The 27,086-nt window shown below is 52.3% G+C and overlaps 3 protein-coding genes across 7 annotated transcripts in view; all 3 read right to left on the bottom strand.

Annotated features, from left to right (window-relative positions):
* PLEC (plectin) overlaps positions 1-11,339 on the bottom strand; it is a 67,069-nt gene extending 55,730 nt beyond the window's left edge. For 3 of the 5 annotated variants that reach the window (XM_060197674.1, XM_060197687.1, XM_060197756.1), the window contains exons 1-2: positions 11,109-11,244; positions 10,527-10,734 (exon numbers count right to left, since the gene is read on the bottom strand). In XM_060197674.1, the coding sequence (XP_060053657.1) occupies positions 10,527-10,728 (202 nt within the window). In that variant the 5' untranslated portion in view covers positions 10,729-10,734; positions 11,109-11,244. Of the gene's footprint in view, positions 1-8,546; positions 8,811-10,526; positions 10,735-11,108 lie in introns of those variants that run through there. The other 2 variants (XM_060197679.1, XM_060197721.1) reach the window with 2 other exon arrangements.
* An 864-nt stretch (positions 11,340-12,203) lies between these two features.
* PARP10 (poly(ADP-ribose) polymerase family member 10) lies at positions 12,204-24,599 on the bottom strand. The gene is made up of 9 exons (XM_016185159.2): positions 24,303-24,599; positions 23,959-24,213; positions 23,199-23,438; positions 22,603-23,099; positions 22,280-22,501; positions 21,274-21,343; positions 20,264-21,072; positions 12,860-13,034; positions 12,204-12,782 (listed from the first exon to the last, which is right to left on the bottom strand). Exons 1-9 carry the CDS (start codon positions 24,478-24,480, stop codon positions 12,463-12,465), a joined length of 2,766 nt encoding a protein of 921 aa, XP_016040645.1. The 5' UTR covers positions 24,481-24,599; the 3' UTR covers positions 12,204-12,462.
* Positions 15,321-20,257, bottom strand: LOC132540394 (large ribosomal subunit protein uL22-like). Its single transcript, XM_060197776.1, has one exon. It carries the CDS (start codon positions 17,567-17,569, stop codon positions 17,045-17,047), a length of 525 nt encoding a protein of 174 aa, XP_060053759.1. The 5' UTR covers positions 17,570-20,257; the 3' UTR covers positions 15,321-17,044.
* Positions 24,600-27,086: the final 2,487 nt, after the last annotated feature.

The raw sequence follows: 27,086 nt of genomic DNA, 5'->3' as shown, positions 1-27,086 counted from the left end.
GGGAGCCAGGGGCTTAAACTGGGATCCTTACGCCGGTCCTTACGCTTTGTGCCATGTGCGCTTAACCCACTGCACTACCGCCCAACCCCCACAGATGAACTTTTTCAGATAGAAGGGAAGACAGCAGCTCAGGAGATAGCATAAATTCATAAATAAATGAATCTTTAAAAATACTAAAGAAATAGGCAGATATACATGGTGGGACACACACACACACACACACACCGTAGCACAGAGGCTTCCTCCAGTGCAGGGGGCAGGTTCAAACCTGGATGGCACTTGTGGCAAAGCAGCACACTATCCACTTGAACTATCTGGTCAGCTTGAAACTTGTTTACTCATTTCAGGAGTCCCCAGATGGAAAGGAATTACCCCAGAATAGGCCATACCTGGAAGTTCACCCATGCCTGATATAGACTATCTGCATGAGGCTTGGAACTTCTGAACTGACAAGCTCCACTTCTTTAAGATTTACTTTATTTTAATGAAAGAGAGACACATGGGAGGGTGGGGTGGGGAGAGATAGCTTTAGCATAAAACAGTGCTGAAATTGAACCTGGGATCACTGGGGTCTCAAGCATGCAAGTCTTATATGTAAGCACTATGCTGTTTTCCAGAGCCCAAAGTTGATGAGATTTTGAAATCAGAGTTGGTGCTGTAGTAGGTTAAGACTTTGAAGATGTGGGGATGGAGAGAACGCATTTTGCACATGACACAAATTTTTAAGGGGCCAGAGGACAAACTAAAAAGAACTGAATGGCAACCCCCCCAAAGTTATGTTCACATCCAAATCCCCTGGACCCCAGGACCGCTAACTTGCTTGTGAAAAAAAAAAAGGAAAAAAAAGACTTTGTAGGTGTAATAAAGACTCTATAAATGAGATTTCAATAGACTACTGAGGGGCAAGCATCCTTACAAGAATCAAAAGAGACACAGGGAGAAGGCTGTGTCTGAGATAGAAGCAAATTGGAGCACTGTAGCCATGAGCCAAGACCTGCTGGCAGCCACCAGAAGGAGTGGCATAAATGGATGCAGCAGACATTCTCTGGGGCATTCTTGCCCAGTAGCTGCCCCATCCTAGGAGTCCCAGTGAGCAACAGAGCACCCTCCATCCCCTTCTTGGCACTAGGGGCCCTTTGTCTTGAGTCATTAGGGGGGTGTCCATGTCCAGAGCTGGCCACTCCACTAGGATGATTCTGCTACATCTAAATCATGATTCAAGCTCCCCAAGGAGAGGAGGGGGAGGGGCAGGTCCTGCAGTGGTCTGTCTGGAATGCCTGGAAGAGTCACAGTTGTCACCATCCTAGTCATCCCCATTGTTCTCCTCCTCTTCTTCCTCTTTCTTTCTTTAATTATTTATTTCTCTCTTTTTTTCCTTCTATCTTTCTTACCAGAGTATTGTTCAGCTTTAGATTATCATGATGTAGAGAACCTAATCTGGAACTCAAAGCCTCAGGCATGAAACTCATTTTCCATAATCACTATGCTATCTCTCCAACCCTGGAATCTTCTGAATGTGTACCTTCCAGACCAGGAGTCAGTAGGATAGGGCACATACCTTGCCATACTCAAAGCCCCAGGTTTGAGCCCTGTGACATGAGGAGAAGTTCCACATGATGGAGCAGTGTTATGGTGTATGTGTGTGTATCCATATACTTATAGACAAATATATACGAAAAACATTTATAAGTATTGGTCATATTTTAAATGAAAAAAATCATCTGGCAGTAATAGAATTATGCAAGCTCAAGGCCCTGGAGCCACAAAACAATCTTTTTAACAATACAGACTTGCAATAAAATGACTGATGTGCAGCTTCCTCATGTTAACTGAGACAGAGCTCCTGATCCTCGCCCCCCCCCCCCACTTGGCCCTTCACAGCCCACCACCAGGTGACCAAGCCCATACACTCTCCTCTCCTGGGTCCCCAGATTCACCAAAAGGGCCCAACCTGGCACCCACATTACTACTTTCTCAGCCCTTCACTGCCCTGTCTGCTGTGCACCTACTTCTGGGCACTTCCTTTGGCTGGACACCGAGGTGGATCTGGGTACCTGGCTCCACTGCATCTTCCCTACCCTCTAAGGCACCCCCAACCCAGTCTCCTGTTGCCCACTGTCCTCAGGCCTCGCTGAGGAAATGGAGTCTGGGGGCACCATTACCCTACTTTACTGGGGTCAGAAGGCTGTATATGGGGAAATCTCCCTACCTTCTGACCACAAGGTCCTTGAAAACAAGGGATCAATTCCACTGCCTTCCCTTTACCATCCCCAATGTGAGTGGTCACCCAGCACCCAGCAGTACCCGCAGATGGATGGACCCAGCCTCCCTTCAGATGATTTTCTGCCAAGGCGAGCCTCTGGGGACAGCTTGGCTTCTGTATCACTGCCCACACCCTCCTCACCCCCACACACCCTGCACCTCCCATCTGACTATATCCCAAACAGGTCCATGGATGGTAGAATGATGTTGTGGTCTCCCATTCCCTCCCTTACCCCGCCCCCCAGCCCCTAGAACAAAAATGCAGACTCAGGGGCTGGGTGATAGTGCACCTGATAGACATTACCATGCACAAGAAACCAGGTTTATGCCCCTGGTCCCCACCTGCAGAGGGAAGTTTCACAAGCAGTAAAGCAAGTCTACAGGTGTCTTTCTCTCTCCTTTTTGACCCCCCCCCCCATTTCTCTCTGTCTCTATGGGAAAAAGGAAGAGATGGAAAAAAATGGCCACATGGCAGTGGATTAATAGTGCAGGTACCAAATCCCACTGATAACCCCTCATGGCAATAAATAAATACACAGACCTGGGAGGCTACTGGGTTGACTTCCCGGATTCAACATGCATAAGTGAATGGACAGGGGGTCTGAGCAGACATGCCTACAGAGAAGGCACACACATGGACAAAAAGCCCACAGAAATGTGCTCAGCATCACCAGCCATTAGGGAATTCAAGTCAAACCCACACAGAGAGCCTACTTCACACCCTCTTGGATTGGTGTCTACAATTAGAAAGATAAGTGTTGCTGAGGATGCAAGGATGTGGGAGAGCCACTCACGGGGTGGAAGATGACCTGGCAGGTCTTCAAAGAGTTAAATCTAGACTTCAGAGAATCAGGCGGTAGTGCAGCAGTTTAAGCACACATGGCACAAAGCGCAATGACCAGCAAAAGGATCCTGGTTCAAGCCTCCGGCTCCCCAAGTGCAGGGGAGTCACTTCACAGGTGGTGAAGCAGGTCTACAGGTGTCTATCTTTCTCTCCCCCTCTCTGTCTTCCCCTCCTCTCTCCATTTCTCTGTCCTATCCAACAACGACAACATCAATAACAACAACAATAATAACTACAACAATAATAAAAAGACAACAAGGGCAACAACAGGAAAAATAAATAAATTTTTTTTTAAATCTAGACTTCATACACTGGCCAGCAATCCCACCCCTAGGTATCCACCCAAGACAAATGGAAATGTGTGCCACCGAGTCATGCCCAAGAGTGCATGGCAGCATTGCTTCCAACAGCTACGAAGGGGAAATAGTCCACAAACCCCAGCCAGTAACAGCTAACTAAGCCTGCTATGTCCTGGACCTGGAGCCTCCATCTGTCAGGAAGAGGAATGAGCTCCTGGCACCTGCTGGGATATGAATAAGCCTTCCAACACAAGGAGATGTGACAAAGCCAGACACACATGTGCCTGACTTTACTTAAACAAAATGTCCAGAACAGGCCAAGCCAGGGAGACTGGAAGGAGATCAGTGCTGGCCAAGGGCTGGGTGATGTAAAAGTGCTGGATAGCTTCACAACGTGCTCAAAGCCACTGGGTTCAGTGTCATGTACACAGACACACACGTACACACAGCACACTAGCCAGTAAATTAAGAGGCTTGAGATGTGACTTTAATCATTTTCTTCACTTAAAAATGTTTTTGATTGGGATGAGGTGGTAGTGCACTTGCCTGAGTGCACACATTACTGTGCGCAAGGACCCGGGTTCAACCCTCTGGTCCCCACCTGCAGAGGGAAAGCTTCACGAGTGGCGAAGCAGGACTGCAGGTGTCTTTCTGCCTCTCTCCCTCTCTACTTCCTCCTCCCCTCCTAATTTCTCTCTATCCAATAATAAACAAATAAATAAAGATATGAATAAAAAAATAAAACAAAAAATTTATTAAAACTTTTCTTTTTTGACATTTTATTTATTCACCCATTTATCTGAATAGAGACAGAAAGAAATCAATAGAGAAAGGGGGGCTATATGTATGTATATATAGAGATAGATCGAGAGATGTGGTCTGGGAGGTGGCACAATGGATAAAATGTTAGACTCTCAAGCATGAGGTCCTGAGTTCGATTCCCCAGTAGCACATGTACCAGACTCATGTCTAGTACTTTCTCTCTCCTCCTATCCCTCTCATTAATAAATAAAATATTAAAAGTGGTCCGGGAAGTGGCGCAGTGATAAAGCTTTGGACTCTCAAGCATGAAGTCCCAAGTTTGATCCCCAGCAGCATATGTGCCAGAGTGATGTCTGGTTCTTTCTCTCTCCTCCTGTCTTTCTCATAAATAAATAAAATCTTTAAATAAATAAATAAAAATAAAATATTAAAATAAATAGAGGGAGAGAAACAGAAAGACACCTCAGCACTGCTTTACTACTCATGAAGCTTCCTCCTTCCAGGGGAGGACTCGGGGATTGAACCCAGGTCTTCACACACAGTAACATGTGCACTCAACTGACTGTGCCACCACCTGGCCTCCATTTTTCTTCATTTTAATGAAGAAATTAATTATTTTGTGGTTCCTTTATTTTTTTAGATTTATCATTATTATTATTTGCCTCCAGGGTTATTGCTGGGGCTCGGTGTCTGCATCCACTGGAGAATCCACTGCTCCTGGAGGGTATTTTTTCCCTTTTGTTGTCCTTATTGCTTATTGTTGTTGTTAGATAAGACAGAGAGAAATCGAGAGAGGAAGGGAAAGCAGAGAGGGGGAGAGAAAGATAGACACCTGCAGACCTGCTTCACCGCCTGTGAAGCGACTCCCCTGCAGGTGGGGAGCATAAGAATCTTGGCTCAAACCAAGATTCTTATGCTAGTCCTTGAGCTTTGCACCATGTGCACTTAACCCACTGCACTACCTCCCAGCCCCCGATTCCTTTATTTTTATTTATTTTTACAGGACAAAGAGAAATTGAGAGGGGAGAGGGAGATAAAGAGGAAGATCTCTCTCTCACTGCAGCACTGCCTCACCACTCCTAAAGCTTCCCCCTACAAGTGTGGAACAGCGGTTCAGACCTCTGTCCTTGTGCATGGTACTGTGTGCTCAACTGGGTGTACCACTGTCTGGCCCCTTTAATTCATTTTATTTTTTAATTTCTTTATTGGGGGATTATTTTTTTACAGTTGACAATGAATACAATAGTTTGTACATGCAGAACATCTCTCAGTTTTCCACATAACAATACAACCCCCACTAGATCCTCTGTTTATTTTTTATTGGAGGGTGGGGGTAGGGGAAAATCTATAGCATCATTGTGGCACATGCAATGCCACGGGTCAAACTCAGGACCTCATGCTTAACAGTCCAAGACCTGGGTCAGTGAAATAATTCACTTGGGTAGTGTGCAGCTTTGCCCAATGTGCACTATACAGGTTCCAGCCCTGCCCCCACCTCACTTAAGGAAGCTTCAGTGCTGTGGTCTCTTCCACTCTCTCTCCCTCTTTGTCTCTGTTTGCCTATCTGAAAAAGTTATGCCACAGCAGTGAAGCCTTGATAGCATATATGACCAAGAAAATAAACCTTACCCATTGTGCCACCATTTTTCTGTCCCTCTGTCCATAATGACTGACTTAGCTTTTTGTGGTCCAGGATTTTTTTTGAGCACATTGAGCATTTTGTTGAGCACATTTGTCCAGTCAACATGAACGAAAGGTCTCTCCCAAAACTCTTGGTAATGGGAGTCAGCTGGCAGTCTGCCCACCATAGCGCACAGCATCGCCACTCACCCGCACATCCTACAAAGGCTGCCTGAGACCCAGATAACCAAGTGCAGAATCCACCACCAGAAAGGGGGCACATGAGGAGGGGGCCAGGCACAGTGACACAAGCTGGCTCCAGGGAGGTGTGAGGAGCCCTCCCACTGAGTCTTGAGGAGGGTGCAGGCCTTGGGAACACTCCTCAAGCCTCCCTCTTGCACCCTGCCTGGTAGCCACTGCAAGCTCCCACCCCACTCAGCACTCCCATCTCACACACATTACCCTCCACTGCCAGCAGCTCCTTCCCCCAAGCCCCACCCTGACCCATGTGGACAGTGACAGGACAACTTTGAAGTGTCTATCCCAGCTGTCCAGGCCTCAGGCTGGCTTTTTCCTTGCCCTACACTCCATGACCTGTTCCCACATGTAGACCTCTGGCCCTATGTACACGGCAAAATTTGGAGGGCTCAGGTGACTCCTTCTTCAACCCTAGAGTCTTGCTCATCCACCTTGCCTCACCTCTCCCCACATCCACACCTTTGTACCTACCCACCACAGGCTGTCCTAGGGTCCCCAGACATGGCAGAGGTCCAGCCTCTGTGAATGGCTGCAGACCAGGATCTGGGGGCCTGGGGCTGGGAACACTGCTACAATGGGGCTGAGCCCTCAGCCTCCAGCCCCACTATGGGGGCACCCAGAGCTTCCCCCACCACAGGTCCAGGCCTCAGCCCCCAAGAACTGCCTGGGTAGAGGCAGGAGGAGGGGGAAGGAAAGTGCAGCAGGATGGGGATTTCCAGGGGAAAGACTGGAATGAGGCGCAGGGCTTGAGGGGCGTGGCCTGGGAGGAAGGGTCACTAGTGAGTGCCTGAGAGGAAGAAGCAGGAAGCAGAAGCCAGCAACCTTCTAGGAGCCATGAGGGACCAGGACTGAATATGAGGGCTAGGCTGGGCCTAGGGGCAGAGCCCCTAGGTATGCCACTGGTACCACCAGGTGCCAGGATCTCTTTCAATGATGCCCTCCTCCAAGACTGGGATGGACCAGGGCTTCCAGTGTCCAACAGGTCCACGGAGCCTGGCTAAGCCTTGCCCACCTCCTCTAGGCCTGGGGCTTGCTGATAGTAACAGCTGAGTCACAGGTGCCAGGCAGGCCCCTCACTCATCCCATGAACTGAGGAGCTGGAGAAGCTTTCCCTCCTTGACTCTGGCCTGAACAGAGCGCCAAGCTCCAGCCCTCCAGCCAGTGTCCTTATGGGGTTCTGCACCAGGTCTGGCCCTTCATGCAGGTTCCTGGTCCCTCAGGCAGGAACCAAGTACGTAACTGCTGTCCTGACCTCATCACCAAGCCCACTGCCCCATGCCAAACCCAGCCTCCAGGGTCACCAAGAGGGAAAGAGACACTGGGACCCCCTAGGACCTGGCAGGAAGGTCCCACTCCAGGGAACCCAGGGAACACAGCATCCTAGTCAAGGATACCCCAGCCTGACCTGGGACAGGCCCTGGAACCAAGTGCAGCCTTACAACTCAGTAGGATGGTGGTAGACCCTGAAAGCAAGCACTCTGTGTTGGGAACTCTGCTTTAGACATAGTGCCCATGTCATGCTTCTTTCCTCAGCTCCAAAGAATACCTGTGACCTGGGTGTTGTACTTGCTGTGGGAGCCCACTCTTAGCGAACTGTCTGCCTTACCCAGGTGAATGGGTCACAGAGGCAAACAGAGGTCCACAGCACTAGCCAGGAGTGTGGCAACCCACAAGCCTGGAGAAAGACCTGAAGCTCCCTGCCTGACCAAGGCAGTGGCAGAGCAGCCCAACTCCAGGCACCTCTCCCTGAGCTGCCCTTGGGGGCTGAGCCAGGAAACTAGCTGGTGTGACTGGAACCAGCAGGTGACAGGTTTGCCTGGGGCCCCAAGAACCTCTACAAATCTCTGGGTGTTTCACTCTGAGGCTCACTTCATGGCCTCTGGCCTCTGGCCTCTGGCCTCTGGGGGGTGGAGTTTAGCTTGCCCAAACTCCAGGCCACAGGCAGCTGGACAACAGGTGGCTAACACAGCGGGGCCTCAGGGTATGAAGCCAGGTCTGGCCAGGGCTGGGCAGCAGAGTGGATGCCTCCTCAGGGTAAGGGGGGGAGGGTGACTGGGCTGCCCAGCCCCCACCCAAACCGGGAATCCCTGCCTGGGAGGGCCACTTCAGGAAGGTGAGGATAGTCTTTAAATATGCCACCAACTGCCAGGCAGCAGGCATCTCCGCCCCACCCCACGGGGGTGGCACACAGCGGAGGGACAGGGACAGCTCAGCCTTGCTCCATGTGTCTGCTGACCATGGGCTTGAGACATTGGCCCCAGCCCCCGCCTGCACGTGGCCACCCCACCCACTGGCGCAGAGATGTCCTATTAAGGACATGACTGCGGGGGCTCAGCTGGGCGCGCCCGCACCTCCCCCGCACCTCCCCCGCCGCTTGCGGTGGTCCAGGGAGGCTGCATGGCTAGGCCTGCCGCGGGAGAAGCAATGTCAGAGGCCAGAAGGCAAGGCCGGGCGGGTGACCTGCCAGACCTGCCTAACCGCAGGTTGGCGGCGGTGCATACCTTTGTACTTCTCCAGCACCTCTTCATAGGCCTGGATGAAGTCCTGCTCGTCCGGCTGCGGCGGGGCGGCCATACAGGCGGGCGTGAGGGCGGGCGCACGGGAGCCGGGCACTGCTATGCACAGCCGGCCTCCTGCCCCCTGCGGCCACTGTGTCCTCGCAGCCGCGCGCCACTTAAAGAACTACCCGTGCCCCGCCCCCGCACCCAGGATGCCCCACGGGCGGGGCGGAGGCGGGGCCCAACGAGGGGGCCGGGCGCCCCAGCGAGCTGTGACAGCCTGCTGCTCGCGCCAGTCCAGCTCCTCTCTGGTGACCTCACCTGGCCACCTCTCCCTCCCACCACAACTAGGAATCCTGACTCTGACATTGACCTAGGTTGGGATCTTCCATGGAAAAAGTGCTCTACAGCACACACGCTTAACTTGACACATAAGGACCGAAACAGACCATTTGCAGAAGAAAAGGTGCTTGGCTAAAAAAGAAAGACAGGCAAGCCCGGAAGTGGTGCAGTAGATAAAGTAGTGAACTCTGGAACACAAGGTCCTGCGTTTAAGTCCGGCCATCGTATATGCCAGAGTGATACTTTGGTTCTCTCTCCCTCCCTCTTTCCTCTCTCTCCATATTAAAAAAATAAATCTTTTCTATTATCTTTTATTTATTGGATAGAGACAGCAAGAAATTGAGAGGAAGAGGGACAGAGACCTGCAACAATGCTTCACCATTTTCAAAGCTTTCCCCCCTGCAGTTGGGGCTTGGGGGTTCCAACCCAGGTCCTTGCACATTGTAGCATGTGCACTCAACCAAGTGCACCACCACCTGGCCCCACAAAGCTCTTTTTTAAATGAAAAATAGATAAAGGAAAAAAAAAAAAAGACAGGAAGTGCTGGCAAGGTAGCTAACTTGGATAGTGCACTTGCTTTATTACAAGCAGGACCTATGGGGGGGTGCAGGGCACCACACTGAAGGAAGATTTGGTGCTGTGGTGTCTTTCTGTCTCTGTCCTTCTATCTGAAAAAAAGAAAGAAAAATGTAGGCTTGCAGCACTGAAGTCCTGGTAAGAACAAGAGGGAAAAAAAAGACAAAAATAAATCAGTTTTCCATTAACTGGAATATTAAAAATAAGTAGCTAGATAAATAGCTGTTTCTTCACTGTCAGATTGGAAATGCCCCCATTTCCCAGTGATGATGAACACCTCCTTTCAGGAACATGCTAACCCTAACTGCCACATGCCAGGTGATCAGAAAGATTGATAGCTCTGAGCAGAGACCTTCCCTTGGGGGTGGGGGTTACAGCTCAGCTTGGGGCAGCAGAATCAGAAGACCACTCCTCTGAGCCTGCTGAGACTCTGCCAGGCAGGTGCTGAATGCCTAGGTGTGGCTGTCCAGGGCCACTCTCACATGGGTAAAAGACAGCCTAGCTCCATATAGCCCTGTGTGACCAGCAGGTCACTGGTCCCCATGACTCGCTGGGGTGGGGCACCAGGAGACTGCTGGAGGCACTGCCCAGGCACCACCCAAAGCTCCTCTGGCCCCCAGCTCCACCCCCTTACCACTAGGATCCCCACCCACCATGATTCCAGCTGTAGCTGGTGCCCCCAACACGCTGAACAGAGGCCTTCCCCTGGACCCTTTCTTTCCTAGCTCACCGCCACAATGGCCAACTCTGGCTTCTGCTGACCAGGTGGCCTCTGTGTTCTGCTCCTACAGGCTGCCACACACCTTCCCAAGAGGGAGCCACAGAACTACCCACCCATGGCGGCCCTTGGCTGGAAACTGGGCCTCTGCTTTGTATGGCTGGGTAGGAGGGGCCAGCAGGTGGCGCTGTGCGGCGCGCACTCACCTGGGGCAGGAGAGGTCCTCCCAGACCACAGAGCACCTTCAGGCCACCCTTTCACCCCGAGGGCTGACACCTGCACAGGAGGTGCAGCAGGGGTCAACTCGATAGTCAGCTGGCGACAAAAATAAGGTGCCGAAGCCTCACCTGCGATGCGGATGACGGCCCGCTCGGCTGGGTCCAACACACTCCCGTTGCCTCCAGACCCGCTTCCACTCCTCCGGCTGCGCTGTGTCTTCCCCAAGTTCCAGGGCAAGGTGTCCCCGGGACTGGGTGAGCTACTGCCGCCGCTACCACCACTGGAGCCATCCTCAGCCAGGACCCGAGCCTCCTGCTCCTCACCGGACATGGCCTCCTGGGGGGGGGGGTGGAGGAGAGGGCAGAAGGGGGTCACACCTGAAGGAGGGGGTGACCCTGCACACTTGCCCCCACCTTCACCAGACATTGACCCCATGCCATCTCCCGGCTCCTGGACACGGATGCCCACACCCCATAATGTTCCAGGCCCCACCCGCACCCCTGCCTCCAGCTTGCCCCCCTTCCATCTGTCACCAAGACATTAACCCCTGCCCTCCCTCTTCCTGCACTCAGTCACCCAAACTCTGAGCCCCTCATGCTGTCAACCAGGGCCGTCAGAGGACTGATCCCACCCGCCACTCTATCAAAGGGGGCCACCACATCACTTAGACACTGGCCCCGCCTCCACCGTCCCACACTTGGACCCCCTACCTCCTGCCCGCGGGCTACCCGGGGCAATCGCAGGCCCTTCAGGCACTGGCCACCGCGCTCCCCACCACCACCAGGGCAGAACCCCCGGTCGCTCTGGATACCCCGGCGCTCCGCTTCCAGGTGCCTCAGCTCGCCCGCACCTCACCGTCCCACCTTGGGCTCCGCAGTGGAGGCCTATAAATAGCTGGAGCTGCAGCGGCGTGGGCCGCGGGAGCTGGGCTGCGCAAGGCTAGAGCGAGCGGGCGCTCGGCAGCCGCCCTCGGTGCGCAGCCCCGCCCGAGCGCACGCGCGCCCACCCCGCACCCCCACCCTGGCCTGGAGCGCAGTGTGCGGAGGTGAAAGGGGCTCTGTCCCGGCGGGGGCGGGGTGTCGGGACCACAATGTGCGCTCTGTGCCTCCGCCTTCAGGCGGGCACTGACCAAGGGGCTCCGCCCCCTCCCCAGCTCCTCCTCCGCCCAGCCCCCTGCCCAGCCCCCCTCCCCACGCCTTCCCGGCAGCCCGGACTGCCCACACCCGGGGCACCGCCCGTCCAATGCCGCAGTCCCCAGCGTGCCGAGAGGAAGCGTCCTCCGTGACCCGGAGGGCTGCCACACAGCCCCCAGTTTCCCGAACACCACCACCCCAGGCCGGCGAGTCCCCTCCCCACCCGGAGATCTGGCACCCGCGCCTCTGCATCCCAGGCCCGGTCTTACGTGCCTGGAGGCTTAGCGAGACTCGGCCCGGTATCCCAACTGCGAAGCGGAAGAGCGAGGAGGCGGGGCGAACCCCCGAGCCCCGCCCCGGCTCCCTGCCAAGCACCGCGCCCGAGCCCCTCAGAGCTAGTGGCGCCTCTGAACGGTGGACCAAGACCCGGCGGCCGGGGGGTAAGGGGATAAAGCTTCAGATGGTCTACCTCCCAGGCAGCACCCCTGCCCAGCAGGGTGCAACCAATCGTTCTGGGAGGGCCGTCCGCGCAGAGACACCGTTGGGGGAGTGACTTGGGGTCCCTGAAGTGCGCATTGGGTCGGGCCTCCGTGGGCTGCCCGCCGCAACCCTCCAAAAGGAGCAGACTCGGACCCAGAACCCGCCCCCACCAATAGAGATCGAGCCCCGAGCTTCAGCAAGCAAGTTTATTTAAACGGCTGAGTCTGAGGCAGGGGTGGGGGTGGGTGTCCTCCTCCTCCTGGGCTCTGCTGACCCCTGCTAATGGGGCCGGCCCAAGAGGGGACACTTCCGTTCCGTACCCCGAGTCTGCACCGCCTGTCCCCTCATTGTAGCAGGAGGCAGGGCAACACCAGGGGGCGGTAGACATGCGCCACGATATAGGAGGACTTGGGGACTCCAGGGTCAGGTGTCCGGAGGCTTGGCCCAAGCGCTACGAGGCATTGGCTTCGGTTGGCGAGGCCAGGCGCTCGCAGGTGATGAGGTGGGTGGGCAGCGCCTGGGTGTCGTGGAAGATGATAAAGATGCTGGGCTGGCGCAGGCAGTCCACCGCGCTGTCGTAGCGCAGCGGCGAGTCGCCAGAGGCGCGCACAGGAGGCGCACGCAGCCCGCGGTGGCCCTGCGCGTAGTCGCCGGTCAGCACCCGCGCCACGAACACCGCCTTGTGGCCGTGGGCGTCCGGGGGCGAGTAGCGGTCCTGCACCGACAGGGAAGCGCGTAGGGCGAAGTACACACCCTGCCCATACAAGGTGCCTGTGGTCCGGAGGGAGGGGTCAGGGTGGTTGCTGCGGGCGGAGCCCCCTTCCCCGCCCCCGCCGCGCCCAACTCACCGTTGCGGCCGCAGAAGCTGCGGTTGAAGCCGTGCAAGCAGATGTCCTGCACCGCAGGCCTAGAGGTGCCGTGGTACAGGACGCGCTCCACCGGCCGCCGCTCACAGCGCTGCTCCAGCTGTTCGCGATGCAGCTCATACTGGTGCTGCAGCAACGGGTGCCACACGCGCTCCACCTGCGGGTGGTGGGGCACAGGCTGTGGAGGTCCCCCCTGCCCGTCCGCCCCCAAATGGGGAGCCCTCTCCTTGGAGGACAGATTCCAACACCGACCATCCACCTTCAAGGCCTGCCTTTCTGTGGGGCCTGCAGGTGGGCAAAACCAGTCCCTCAGCAGAACCCAGCAGCCACCGCTAGACCTGTACAAAGAAAAGCGCGCTCCCTACCCCCTCCCCTAAAAGACCCCCACCACCACCCAGTGCGGGAAGACAGAGATAGCACCCACAGCTAGCAGATGCAGGGAGCTTCTGGAGAGTCTGGCCTTCTTGCGGGTTTGAATATATATATATTCCACAAAGCAAAACTGGCTGTTGTAGAAACAGTTGACAAATGAGAACTAAGAATGGAGCTGTCAAACCCCATCCAGCAAGAGGACCAGAAAACGCAATCCAATGATGAAAACTGAAGTTGAGCAACTGGGGAAGTAGCTCAATTGGCAGAACATTGAAGCTTAATGCCTAAGGCTCCCAGTTTAACACCCAAGACTGCAATAATTAATACAGCAATGCTCTGGCCTGCATCTCTCTCCCTATCTTTATTTTAAAGATTTATTTATTGACACTGAAGGAGGGAGAAGAGAGGGAGAATATCCTTATTTTAAAGATGTATTCATTTATTGACACAGGAGGGGGGAGAGAGAGAGAGGGAGTGTGAGTCAGAATATCACTCTGTCAGGGATCAAACTTTCTAGCCGCTGTGCCACTTCCTGGGCCATCCCCCCACCCCATCAATCTCTCCCTCTCTCTGGTATGTAATAAATACGATTTCATTATTTATTATGGGAAAGAGAACTAAAGCACATGTGATTCATAGATGGGACTTTGGACCTGATGCTAAAAAGTTTAACACTTTATGTACTATGCCATCTCCTAGGTCACTAAAATCTTTTATTATGGAGTTGAAGCATTGCCTCTAAGAAGAATGGGAGGAAAGAGGCAAGAGAAGGCAGAACAGGTGACAGGAGCTGTAGGGATGGCAGATGGAGGCTCACGGGCGTCAGCCAGGAAACACCAAGGGTAATGGGAGAGACACACACCAGCACCTACCTATAGAGAATTGTCACACTTCAAAGGAAAGAGAACTACAGATACACCCTCCCCCTCTGCTGATATGATAGTGGAGAAACTTCCACATTCTCACATGGGTTTTCTCACCACCCACACTAGAATGGACTACAGAGGATCATTCCCCCACCAACAACAACTTTCCAAGAACAAAAACTATTAAAGGTGGAATAAAAGGAGCACTGCTTTTCAAATATTTCCAGGAATGGGCCTGAGAGATGGCTCCATGCCTAGAACACACGCCTTAACGAGTGAGACACCAGAATCCATTCCCAGCACCACATGGTAGCACTGTGGACAGCATCAGGGGACTCCATGGATGATGGAGCAGTACTTTGGTGTCTCTCCCCTCTCTCACTTCCTCTTTCTCAATTAATTAATATTACTTTTTTATTGCTGGGTTATTGCTGGGAGTCCATGCCTGTAGTCCATGCCTCTACTCTCTGCAGACATCTTAAAAATCTTTTTTTTTTTTTTTTTTTAGATAGAGTGTGAGAGACAGGGTGAGGCGGAGGAGGAAAGATACCACAGCACCACTCATGACGCTTCCTCTGTGCAGATGCTCCCATGTAGTGGCTGGGGGATCAAACCTGGGTCCTCATGCATGGTAAAGTGGGCACTCTACTGGTTGAACCATCTCCTGGTCACATCACTTTAATTTATTTAATTGGAGATTTAATACTGATTTACAGATTTTAAAAGAATTTTGTATTATCAGGTCTTTACCATTCTGGGATGACTTTTTCAGAGGGAGGGAGAGAAAGAGCACAATACCCAAGTCTGGGTTCTAATCTGGGTTGTGAGCATAGCAGCACAGGTGCATTCCCAAGTGAGCTATCTTACTGTCCTCTTCTTGTGTTTAAGATTTATTTAATTAGAGAGAAAGCCAGAGCACTGCCCCAATGTCTACAGCGCTAGGGGTTGGGGTCTCATGCATACAAATCCTACACTCTATATATTGAGCCACCTCCTGGCCATTTTCCTCCTCCTCCTCCTCCTCCTCCTTCTCCTTCTTCTCTCTCTCTTTCTCTCTCTCTCTGAAAAATGCAAAATAAAAATTGGGCCAGGCAGGTGGCTCAGAGGTGTCACCCATGCATGAAGCCCTGGGCTTATTCCCTAGCACCCTACTAAAAAGGCAGGAGAGTAAACATATTTTTTAATTTATTTTTTATAAAGAATTTATTTATTTATTCATGAGAAAGATAAGAGGAGAGAAAGAACCAGCCATCACTCTGGTACATGTGCTGCCCAGGGATGGAACTCAGGATCTCATGCTTGAGAGTGTAATGCCTTAGCCACTGTGCCACCTTCCGGACCACAAGTAAACATATTTTAATGCAACAGCAGGAAGTAAACTCCTTGCATAGGTGCAAGAGTACTGATTGACCTCCCCAGCCCAATTTTCCATTCTTTCATTTTTTTAAAATATATATATATTTATGAGAGAGAGAGAGAACCAGAACCAAAGCATCACTCTGGCACACAGAGTGCTCAGAATTGAACTCAGGATCTCATGCATGTGAACCCAATGCTTTATCCACTGCATCACCTCCCAAGCTGCCCATTACTTTTTTTTTTAATTTCACTTATTCGGGCCAGGCAGTGATGTACCTGGTTAAGCACACGTTATTATGTGCAATGACCTAGGTTCAAGACCCCTGTCCCTACCTGTAGGCAGGAAGCTTCACAAGTGGTGAAGCAGTGCTGCAGGTCTCTCTCTCTCTATCTATCTATCTGTCTCCCCTTCCTCTCAATTTCTGGCCATATCTATCAAATAAGTAAATAAAAGATAAAATATATTTTTTAAGTTTTCATTTTCTTTTTCCCTTTTGTTTTATTGTTGCAGCTATTATTGTTGTTGTTATTTATGTCGTCCTTGTTAGGTAGGACAGAGAGAAATGGAGAGAGGAGGGGAAGACAGAGGGGGAAAGAGACACCTGCAGAACTGGCGACTCCCCTACAGGTGGGAAGCCGGGGACTCGAACCCGGATCCTTAAGCTAGTCATTGTGCTTTGCGCCACGTGCACTTAACCCACTGCACTACTGCCCAATTCCCTCTTCCTTCCTTTCTTTCCTACTTTATTTCATAGGACAGAGTGAAATTGACATGGGTTGGGGAGATAGGGAAAGAAATATAGACACCGGCAGACCTGCTTCACCACTCATGAAGCATGCCACCTTCAGGTGGGAAGCGGGGCTTGAACCATGGTTCTTGCACATGGTTAATAAGTGTGCTCAACAGGTGCACCACCAGCCAGCCTCCAGTAAAGATATTTTGACCTCACACACTCTATCCAGTCAAATTGTTAATGGTGGGGCCCAACAAAACAGCTCACTTGAACAGTGCTTTGCCATGTGCAAGACCCAGGTTTGAGAATGGTCCCCATCATATTGATAGAATCTTTTTCTTTCTTTCTTTCTTTCCTTTTTTTTTAACCAGAGCACTGCTCAGCTCTGGCTTATAGTGGTGTAGGGGATTGAACCTGGGACTTGAGAGCCTCAGGCATGAAAGTCTCTTTGCATAACCATTATGCTATATCCCCACTCTTGACAGAATCTTCAATGCCACAGACCCTCTCTCTCTCTCTGCCTCAATCATTAAAAAAAAAAAAAAAAAAAACACTGAGGACACATATCCTAACATATGCAAGAATATGGAAAAATTACATAGTAACATGATAGATTTGCAAATAGCCTGTCCTGTTAAAAGCAGAGTAAATGCAAAAGTCCATGAACTAACTGGATACTCAGGGCAATGTTACTACAAAACAGAAAAGAACTTACACAAGACGTTTTCAAGGGATGCAGAGAAACCCAGCAGCCAAGTGGGTCGCCGAAAAATAAATAAATAAATAAAAAACAGAGTGCCTAGAACATACTCCTTCATGCAACACAGGGTTAACAACTAGGGTTTGGTTTTCCTATTTCCTGTGTGGTTCAACGGTACATTTTTTTTTTTTTTAGTTTCAGTTACACTTATTTTATGTTCAATATATTCCCAGGCCATAAGTTTTTGTTTCTTTAGTTTCTTCTGGGATATCTTTTTCTTTTGTGCAACCTCCTCTGGTTTAGGGACAGTCTGCTCTTTTTCAGTGAGGATCATCTCAACGTGGCAGGGAGAGCTCATGTATGGGTTAATCCAACCATGAGCTCTGTAAGTTCGGCGCCTCATCTTCGGGGCTTTGTTTGCCTGGATATGTTCAATGACCAGAGAATCTACATCTAGGCCCTTAAGTGCAGCGTTGCTCTCTGCATTTTTAAGCACGTGCAGCAGAAACTCAGCACTCTTCTTGGGCCACCGACCTCGAGTCCAGCCCCATTGTTTAGTATGGACACATCTACCAACACCACCACTGTAATGACGGAATGGCACACGTTGCTTCTGTAGAGTGACATCCTTCAGATGCTTGGTGGCTTTTTGGATATGCATGCCTTTGATGGCCTGGGCAGTTTCTCGATTGTTCTTGAAATGCACACAGAGGTTTGAGCCTCTTGCCTTGCATGATTTCGTTGGGTTTTCTGGGTCAAGCTAGTAGCGGACCATTGTGGGGGGGGGGTGTCACCTAAGGCCACTTGCAGGAAGAGGAAGGGTCCATTGCTTTTCACTGTCCGACTATGTCATCACCAGAGCTTTACTGCTCTGAGTCAATGCTTTCAGATAGAATGACATAGGGACCAGATGGTGGCACATGTAGTTAAGTGCATGTGTTTCCATGTGCAAGAACCTAAGTTCAAGCCATCATGCCCCATCTGTGGGGGGCAGGGAGGGGCTTCATGAGTGGTGAGGCAGGGCCACAGGTGTCTTTCCCTCTCTATCGTCCTTCCCTCTCAATTTCCCTCTATTTTATTAAATAAAATTTAAAAAGCAAAAGCAAAATAAAGAAAAATAGAGAGAAAAAGAGACAGACTCCACAGCACCAAAGTTCCTCTCAGTGTGGTGGGATTCTGGCTCCAAGCCATACAAAGCATACATTTTTCTAGGTAAGTTATCTTATGGCCCTTCTGGGTTTTTTTGTTTGTTTTTAATCTATTTAAATAAATCAGTAAAAAGTCTGGTGCCAAGGGGCCAAGTGGTGGCTCACCCAGCAGGGCACACGCATCACCATGCACAAGGACTAGGGTTCATGTTCCTGTCCAGTCCTGCAGGGGGAGACACTATACATGTGGTGGAGCCATGCTGCAGGTGTCTCTCTTTCTGTCTCTCCTCTTCCCAACATCTCTCTGTCTCACCCTCTATCAAAAAGAAGAATGAAAGTAAAAGAAAAGTTACCAAAATAGTGGAGTCATGGTGCAGACACTAAGCCCTGTGATGCTTCTGGTGGAAATAAAAACAAAATAAGAATGACCTGGAAGTGGCGCTGTGGATAAAGTATCTATTGGTGTGTTTCTCTCTTACTTTCTTTCTCATAAATAAATAAATTTCTTTTTCAAAAGCCCAAGCATAGAGCTTCATGATTACTTCAGAACAGAAGACAATCTTTGTCAGCCTGATTTCATAATACAAATGATGTCATTAACCACACTGAGATGAAAGGGGGGAGGAGGCAAAGAGGGGCAGCCACTCCCTACATCCTTCACATGGGAATCAGAGACAGGCTTTAAAGTGGTCAAATGGGATAAAAAGTTGGTGTGCGGGGGTCAGGTGGTAGCGCAGCGGGTTAAGCACGAGGACTGGCATAAGGATCCCAGTTCGAGGCCCCGGCTCCCCACCTGCAGGGGAATCGCTTCACAGGCTGTGAAGCAGGCCTTCAGGTGTCTATCTTTCTCTCCCCTTCTCTATCTTCCCCTCCTCTCTCCATTTCTCTCTGTCCTATCCAACAACGACGACATCAGCAACAACAATGAAACAACAAGGGCAACAAAAGGGAAAATAAAAAATAATTTAAAAAAAAAGTTTGTGTGAACCATCGGAAGTCACTAAAAAACTTGCAGTGCACAGATATAAGTAGACAGGCCAAGAGGGTAAGTGACATGAGTATGTGTGTCCTTTCTTTCTCAAAGTGTAACTCTGACAGCTGCCAAGCCAAGTCCACACATGTAGAACTTTATCCAAAGTCACAGTGGTGGCTGTAGAGAGAGCACACTGGGTAGGACACAAACCTGGCCATGTATGGCATCCAGATTCAAGCCTCAGCACCACATAGAAGGTACCACGGCACTAGAGGAAGCTGTGGTATCTCTGTCTATCTGAATAAAGTGACCCAGGAGCAGTGAAATTGCACATGCATGAGGCTCTGACTCTAAAGAAAACAAACACAGATTGACAGCGGTCACCCCCAGGGTAGTGATTATGGGGAATGACTAGGATAGTCCTCTGGTCTAGGGAGGCTGGGGGCTCCTTTGGTTGAAGTCACTGGGCCATCCACAACTGCTTTGCCTTCCTCCACAACCAGCTTCCTTTTTTATGTTTTATTTTATTGAGACAGAGAGGGAGCTGATACAAGAGAGAGAGTGGAAGAGACCACAACACCAAAGCTTCTTCTGAAGCAGTGTGGGTTAGGCCCAAGTCTAGGTCATACACATGGCATAGCAACACACTATCCAAGTGAACTATTTCACCAGCCCACACAACCTGCTTCTCATGCTTGCCCCTGTCCTTGCCTCCACGCCTTCTCCCTTGGGAGCACTGCCCCCAAAGAGACCCTTCTCAGTCTTTCCACTGGCTATGTGGGTACTATGAACCCCACTACCCTCCATGCCTCCACCTACTCTTATTTTTGTCAGGCCCTACAGGTGGGATTCCAGGGGCTGCACCCTGGCTCCCCAACTGTTCCAGCTTTCTTTAGAAATACACCCACACCCCTAAGGATTCCAGATTTAGAAAGTGACAACTCATCAAGCTGCTGTGAGCTGCAGAGCTCCAACCCTTCTCTTGCAGGAGCTCCAACCCTTCTCAACCAGGTGGGAGGCAGAGGAGCCCCTGAAAGAGCAAAACTAGGCAGTTCTGTGGGTGAGCAGTTCCCACTTCAGCCAGCAGATGGCAGCATCATCCCTGCCCACGACAAGAAACTGGCTCCTGGAGAGCATCACCAGTCCCAGCTTTAACAGCCACCCACCTTTATGCCCCTGTGCACGCCACTCCGCAGTGCCCCTGAGACTAGGGGGACGGGGAATTGGGACTCACCTTGACCACTCGGATCCTGCTGTAGGCAGCATCCAGAGTATGGCAGAAGGCACGCACCACTTCCTGGAACTCACTGCTGCTCTCTGCTAGGCACTCCAACTTGCCCGCTGGGTCCTTCAGTCTCTGCGCCAGCCCAGAGTTCCACTGTGCCCCTCCTCCTCCATCCTGGGCTGCAGGCTCACCCATGGGGACTGGGACCAGGGAAGACACCCAGTCCTGGCCCTGGGGTGCAGCCAGTAGTGTGGCCAAGTGCCTGGCCGCCCGGGCGGGTTGGGCTCCAAAGCCCCTGAGAACAGCAGAGTCACCTTGCAGGGCCAGGCTCACACCATGGCATTGCTGTAGGCGGGTGCACAATTCTGAGGGCAGTAGGCAGCCCCTGAGCTCCACTGTCTCCTCCAGGAGGTGCTCCCCCAAGGCGGCGCCCAGCACCCGGTCCAACTCTTCCACATCCTGCTCGAAGGCCATGTGCACCAGCAGCTGGGCCTCGGCTGCTGATGCACCCTCAGCCTGGTCCATCTCCATCAGGGAAGGCTCCAGCAGGGAACGGGCCAGGGCTTGCTGCAGCGCAGCAGCCTCCTCCTGCTCTGCAGCCCAGACCGATGGCTCTAGGGAGCGATGGAGGGCCAGCTGTAGTGCAGCCTCTTCCTCCAGCTGCCCAAACACCCTGGTGCCGGGGGCCAAGGACTCCAAAGATCCTGCAGAGTCCTCTTCCTCAGGTTGCCCCTCAAGGTCCTCCTCCCTTGGCTCCAGGGGTTGCCAGTCCTCCCTTTCCAGGCCCTCCAGGCTGGCCAGCAGTTCTTGGACCTCCTCTGAGGGCAAGGAGAGGTCATGGGGTCAGGGTTAGGGGTCAAGCCCAGGCAGAGTAGGACTGTAGGCTAGGAGGAATCGGAGAATGAGGGTGGGCATGGTGGGGAGAGGGCATAGGGGGTACAGGATCACAAGTGGGGATCACAAACAGAACCGATGCAGGATGAAATCAGGGAGTGCATGGGGCCCCCAGGGAGCCCTACCCAGGTTCATGGTCTGCTGCTTCTTGTCCATGCTGGCAGGATGCTCCGGAAGGACCTCCATGGGGTCCACCTATGGGGAAAGAATATCAGACCCCCTGCCTCCCCAGGGCCTTCCAGATCTCTAAGAATCATGTAGAGGCACAGGGCTGAAGCATGAAAAAGGAGGGGCACAGGGTTACATCTTTTACTTTTTTTTTTTTTCAAAGAGACTCTCAAGCCTAAGGCTTGAAAGTCCCAGGGTTTTTTTTTTTTAATATTTATTTTCCCTTTTGTTGCCCTTATTGTTTTTTATTGTTGTTGTAGTTATTGTTGTTGTTATTACTGATGTCGTCATTGTTAGATAGGACAGAGAGAAACGGAGAGAGGAGGGGAAGACAGAGAGGGGGAGAGAAAGAGAGACACCTACAGACCTGCTTCACCGCCTGTGAAGTGACTCCCCTGCAGGTGAGGAGCTCCTTACGAAGCTCCTTGCGATCCTTACGAAGGTCCTTGCACTTGGCGCCACCGCGCTTAGCCTGCTGCGCTACCACCGACTCCCTTTTATTCATTTTTTTTAAATTTATTTATTTATAAAATGGAAACACTGACAAGACCATAGGATAAGAGGGGTACAATTCCCACCACCAAAGCTCGGTATCCCCTCCCCTCCCCTGACAGCTTTCCTATTCTTATTTATTTATTTATTCCCTTTTGTTGCCCTTGTTTTATTGTTGTAGTTGTTCTTGATGTCATCGTTGTTGGATAGGACAGAGAGAAATGGAGAGTGGAAGGGAAGACAGAGAGGGGGAGAGAAAGACAGACACCTGCAGACCTGCTTCACCGCCTGTGAAGCTACTCCCCTGCAGGTGGGGAGCCAGGGGCTTGAACTGGGATCTTTACGCCGGTCCTTGCGCTTTGCGCCATGTGCGCCTAACCCGCTGCACTACCGCCCGACTCCCCACTTTCCTATTCTTTAACCCCGTGGGAGTATGGACCCAGGGTCATTATGGGGTGCAGCATCTCTTACTTTTATGGCCTCTGTATCCAGTGCCAGCCTGGCCAAACGTTCCGTCCCAAACACGCACTGGAACTGAGACTCAAGCTTCTCCAGGAGGCGCTGCCCTTCCGGGCCCAGCAGGAAGCGAGCGCTGCCTGGGTGCTGGAGGCGCAGCACATGGCAGCTGATACTGCCCAGCAGACTCTGCAGGAACTCCTCAGCCGCCTGGCAAGGGGTTGGGGCTCCATAGAGCTGGAGGGGGGGTAACCAGGGAACATTTTACAGGTTTGGACCCAAGAAAAGGACCCTAAGTCCCCATGGGAGTGGACTCCTCCAGTTCTCCACTTGCTCACCCGAAAGCCTGTTGTCTCTGGTCCTCCTATTGGGAAGACAGCCACGTCGCTCAGGCTGGCCAGGAAGTCCCCATGAAATAGCTGCATGAAGCGCATGGCACCTGGCTCCATGCACAGCATCCTTTCCACCAGGCCTTCCTGTCCTGGTGGCTCCAGGCTGGCCTCCACTGAACCCACTGGGCCTGGAGACCCCATAGGCCCCGGGCTCAGTGGCCTCACCTGCTTTGGAGTCTGTGTTGACACGGCCTGCCCCAGAGATACTGTAGGCCCATCACACTGCCCCACAGACACACTGGAGTTTACCGTCTCAGTCCTCGAATCATCTATTGGTTTCCCTGGGGGCATATGGTCAGTGACCCTAGATTCTGGCTCAACCAGGTGATCCCCTTCACTGGTGAGCTTGGCCAGCTCCTCGGGTTCCAGGACATCATAGTGGGGAACCAGGCTGAGCTCCACACCCTGCAGGCAGTGCTCCCTCTGCAGAACCCGCTCAGCCACTGGGAAGGAGGAGGGATAGGCCATCAGGCTCAAGAATCTGGAGGGGATCTGGAGAGGATCTGGAGGGGATTGGGAAGGCTAGGCTGGGCATCACTCACCCTGCCACTGCTGGAAGGAGACCACAGTGCCCAGGTGTCCTGGCAGGCTGTGCCAGCCCTCCAGGGCACCCCCACCACTGCGGCGCTCATTCTCCATGTACAGCTCCAGCAGCAGAGGCTCCACTGCAGCGGAGCCCCCCAGCACACGCACTGCCCGGGTCTGGGGAATCTGGGCCAGGGACACAGGGACGCCCTCCTTCAGGCTCAAGACTCCAGCTTGCTCCTTCAGGGCACAGACTTCTGTGGGGATGTTGAAGGACAGCTTAGGGAAATACCCTGCCTGCCCCCACACCTATAGGAAGCTGGGAGAAGGGGCCAAGGCAGGGCCCAGAAACCCAGTGTGTCTGCATCCCGCTCCAGCTCTCCCTCCCTCCCTGACTGCAAAGGTCATAACATGTAGACGACGGCAGATGTGAGCACCTGAAGACAAAGGCTGAAGAAAGCCCCTGAGAGTCCAGCCCTTCCTCTGAAGGGACTAGAAAGATGGGAAGACCTGGAAGCTTCCAGCTATCCAGTCCCTCCCTCTCTCTGGGTCTACACCCCTACATGGCTTGTACTCTCTTCTCCTTTTCCGTCCTTACTTTCTCCCAATAAATGCTCATCTTCTCCCTGAAACATGACTGGCTCTCTTTGTGATCCTTCCATGTAGAATCAGTCTAGAACCCCACGGAAGGAACTGTGAGCGGCCTCATAGCTGCTCCGCCCCCTTCAAAACAGGGAGGTGGGTGTGTCAGCTGCAGGACGCCCCCAGCTCTCTCACCTGCCTGGGAGAGGGGCTGCTGCAGCTGGACCAGGGCCCGGTCGGGCCGGGGGCTGTCCAAGGCCTGGCAGGGCATCTCAGGAAGTCCTGCAGCACGCAGCAGGAGCTGGACGTGGCGTTCCAAGTTAGGGGGTGCAGTGCCGGGGGGCAGACCCTGGAGCAGCAGGCGGTCCGTGGCGAGTGGGGGTGAGGGCCGCAGGCTGAGCCGGGCGCCTTGCAGTGTATGCTCTTCCTGAGCCAAGACCCTTGCGGCGACTGCGGCGGGAAGGCCGGGGTGGAGGAGTAGTCAGGGCCGCCACTTGGGGGTGGGGGAAGTCCCAGACTCTGCCCCCATCAGCCCTCACCTGCAGGCTCCCGGAAGGTGAGCACGCCCCCGTGGCCCAGTCTCTGCCAACTCAGCACGGGGCCCCCGGCAGAGCGTCGATGATTCTCAAAGTAGAGGGTGAGGAACTCGTCGCTGACGTCGGGGGGCAGTCCACTGAGCTCCACGGCTGCCCCCGCCTTCGCTGTTGCCTCCTGCATGGTGGCTCTGAGCCCAGAGCAGAGTGGATGGGCGCCCCTGGGTCCACAGTCCCCCCTCCCCCACGGTCTCCCAGGTTCTGGGACAGCCTCCAGCCCCCAGGTTCACCTTTACCACCCTCCCGCACCTACAATTCCAGATGCTGCGTAGCCCCACCTCACTCCCGGGTTCCCCAGGCCGAAGGGCAGGAACAGAAAACAAAAGTGAAACTTAACTCTGTCTGTAGGAGGAGGGGCTGACAGCAGGTGCTTCCCAGCCTGCAAAAAGAAGGCAGTCCTGGGCAGAAATAGATAGCTTAATGGTTATGCAAAGAAACTCTCATGCCTGAGGCACTAAGTCCCAGGTTCAATCCCCTGCACCACCATAAACCAGAGGGAGGAGAAGGAGGAGTCCCTTTATCCCCCAGGAAGCCCACCAGGAAGTGTTTGGTTGGTCTCAGGCCTCAGGTCTTCTCTCCCATTGGTACAGCTTTCCCTATGACCCTACAAATGTCCACTCACCCCAGCCCCCTCCACTAAAGCCACCAAGGGTTTGGTCACTAAAGCCACAAGGGTTTGGTCACCCTCACACCTTCTTGTCACCCCGGAGCACGGTGTGAGCAGGGTGATTGGGAAGGGCGATTCCCCAAACCATGCTTTCTCCTTCACACCCGTCAGGCCCCAGGCTTACAAGGCAGGTGACAGCTCCCAGTCACAGCCTGCTCCAGTGCTCGCTATCCAGCTGTGCACCCTCTTCAGACCCTGAAGGGACACTGTCAGCAGGGCTGCCCACCCCACCCCCCACCAAATGGGAAGTGATGGAGGCGCCTCACATCCTGGTTACACTTTTACAACTGTTGTTTGCTTATCAAGTAGAGAGAAAGGGAGAGAGCTGGTGCATCACTCTGGCATATGCAGTTCTGAGGATTGAACCCGGGATTTCATGCTCTCAAGTCTGGTGCTCTGCCTACTGTGCACCTCCCAGGCCACACTTTGTTTATTGTTGTTGCCAGGGTTTCATTGCCATGGGCTCATTTTTTAAGTTAGAGAAACAAAGAGAGGACTATGGAAATAAAGTTTTTTTTTATTTTCCCTTTTGTTGCCCTTTTTGTTTTTTATTGTTGTTGTAGTTATTATTGTTGTTGTTATTGATGGCATTGTTGTTAGGACAGAGAGAAATGGAGAGAGGAGGGGAAGACAGAGAGGGGGAGAAAAATAGACACCTGCAGACCTGCTTCACCGCCTGTGAAGCCACTCCCCTCCTGCAGGTGGGGAGCTGGAGGCTCAAACTGCAGGTCCTTGTGCCTCGCACCATGTGTGCTTAACCTGCTGTGCTACCACCCAACTCCCTAAAGTTTGGTTTTTGCTTTGGTTTTTGTTTTTGTCTTACAAAAGAGCGCTGCTCAACTCACTGTGGTGCTGAGGCAGGGGTGGGGAATTGACCCTCAGATTTTGAATCCTCAGGCATGACAGTCACTTTGCATAACTATCGTGCATAGCATAAAGATTATGTTATCTCCCTGGGCCAAGTAACACAATGGTTATGCAAAGATTTTCATACCTGAGACACCAAAAGTCCTAGGTTCAGTCCTCTACAATACCACAAGCCAGAGCTGAGCAGTGCTTAAAAATAAAAGTGAAAATAAAAATAAGAAGAGATAAAGATGTGGTCTGGGAGGTGGCACGATGGATAAAGCATTGAACTCTCAAGCATGAGGTGGTGAGTTCAATCCCCAGCAGCACATGTACCAAAATGATGTCTGGTTCTTTCTCTCCTCCTATCTTTCTCATCAATAAATAAAATATTAAAAGAAGAAGAAGAGAGAGAGAGAGAGAAAACCCAACAACACAGTATACCAAAGCTTCCCCAAATGCAATGCAGTGGGGGGCTACACTTGAACCTGCATTTGAACCTGGGTCATCCACAGGGCAAAACAGGTGCACTATCTAGATGAGTTATGTTGCCAGCCATATTACATGTACTTAATTTGTTGTTGATTGGTTGGTTCGCTGCCAGCACTTTGCACCAGTGCAATTCCACAGCTCCCAGTGGGCTACTCCCTCCCCCACACTTCAATCAGATAGAAACAGAGACAGAGAGAGACTCAACAGTACCAATCCACCACTCATGGAGCTTCCCATTGTGTGTGGTATTCCCATGTGGTCCAGGGGTTCAAACCCAGATTCTCCAGCATGGGGAAGTGTATGCTCTGCCTGGTGAGCCATCTTGTGAGCCCACGTCACACTTTCATTGAAGTCCTGCTTCAAGACTCTGCTTTAGAGGACCAGGAGATAGCTCACTTGGAGGAGAGAACGTTTTACCATGTAAAAGGAGTCAGGTTCAAGCTCCTAGCCATCACATGGGAAAACCTGTACTGGGAAAACTACAGGCAGTGGAGTTTTGCTATGATTTATTTCTCTGTCTCCCTCTGTCTCTAATCCTCTTTTAAAAAATCCACCATGTGTAAAAGAATGCAGGTGGGAGCCAGATGGTGGTGCACCTCGTTGAGCACATATGTTACAAGGCAAGAGGACCCAGGTTTAAGACCCTGGTCCCCACCTGCAGGGGGAAAACTTTGTGAGTGGTGAAGCAGTGTTGTAAGTGTTTTTCTGTCTCTCTCCCTCTCTAT

The sequence above is a fragment of the Erinaceus europaeus genome, chromosome 1 (assembly GCF_950295315.1).
Source record: "Erinaceus europaeus chromosome 1, mEriEur2.1, whole genome shotgun sequence".
Taxonomy (NCBI): domain Eukaryota; kingdom Metazoa; phylum Chordata; class Mammalia; order Eulipotyphla; family Erinaceidae; genus Erinaceus; species Erinaceus europaeus.
This window is presented reverse-complemented; position numbering and strand designations above follow the sequence as displayed.

What these genes read in the sequence shown, in the direction of transcription:
- PARP10 (XM_016185159.2), bottom strand. Translation starts at nt 24,480, where the DNA reads ATGCAGGAGGCAACAGCGAAGGCGGGGGCAGCCGTGGAGCTCAGTGGA. An exon ending in CTCCTTCCAGCAGTGGCAGG is followed by an intron (nt 23,100 to 23,198) that starts GTGAGTGATGCC and finishes CCTCCTTCCCAG; the next exon opens with TGGCTGAGCGGGTTCTGCAG. An exon ending in GCAGCAGACCATGAACCTGG is followed by an intron (nt 21,073 to 21,273) that starts GTAGGGCTCCCT and finishes CCTTGCCCTCAG; the next exon opens with AGGAGGTCCAAGAACTGCTG.
- LOC132540394 (XM_060197776.1), bottom strand. Translation starts at nt 17,569, where the DNA reads ATGCATATCCAAAAAGCCACCAAGCATCTGAAGGATGTCACTCTACAG.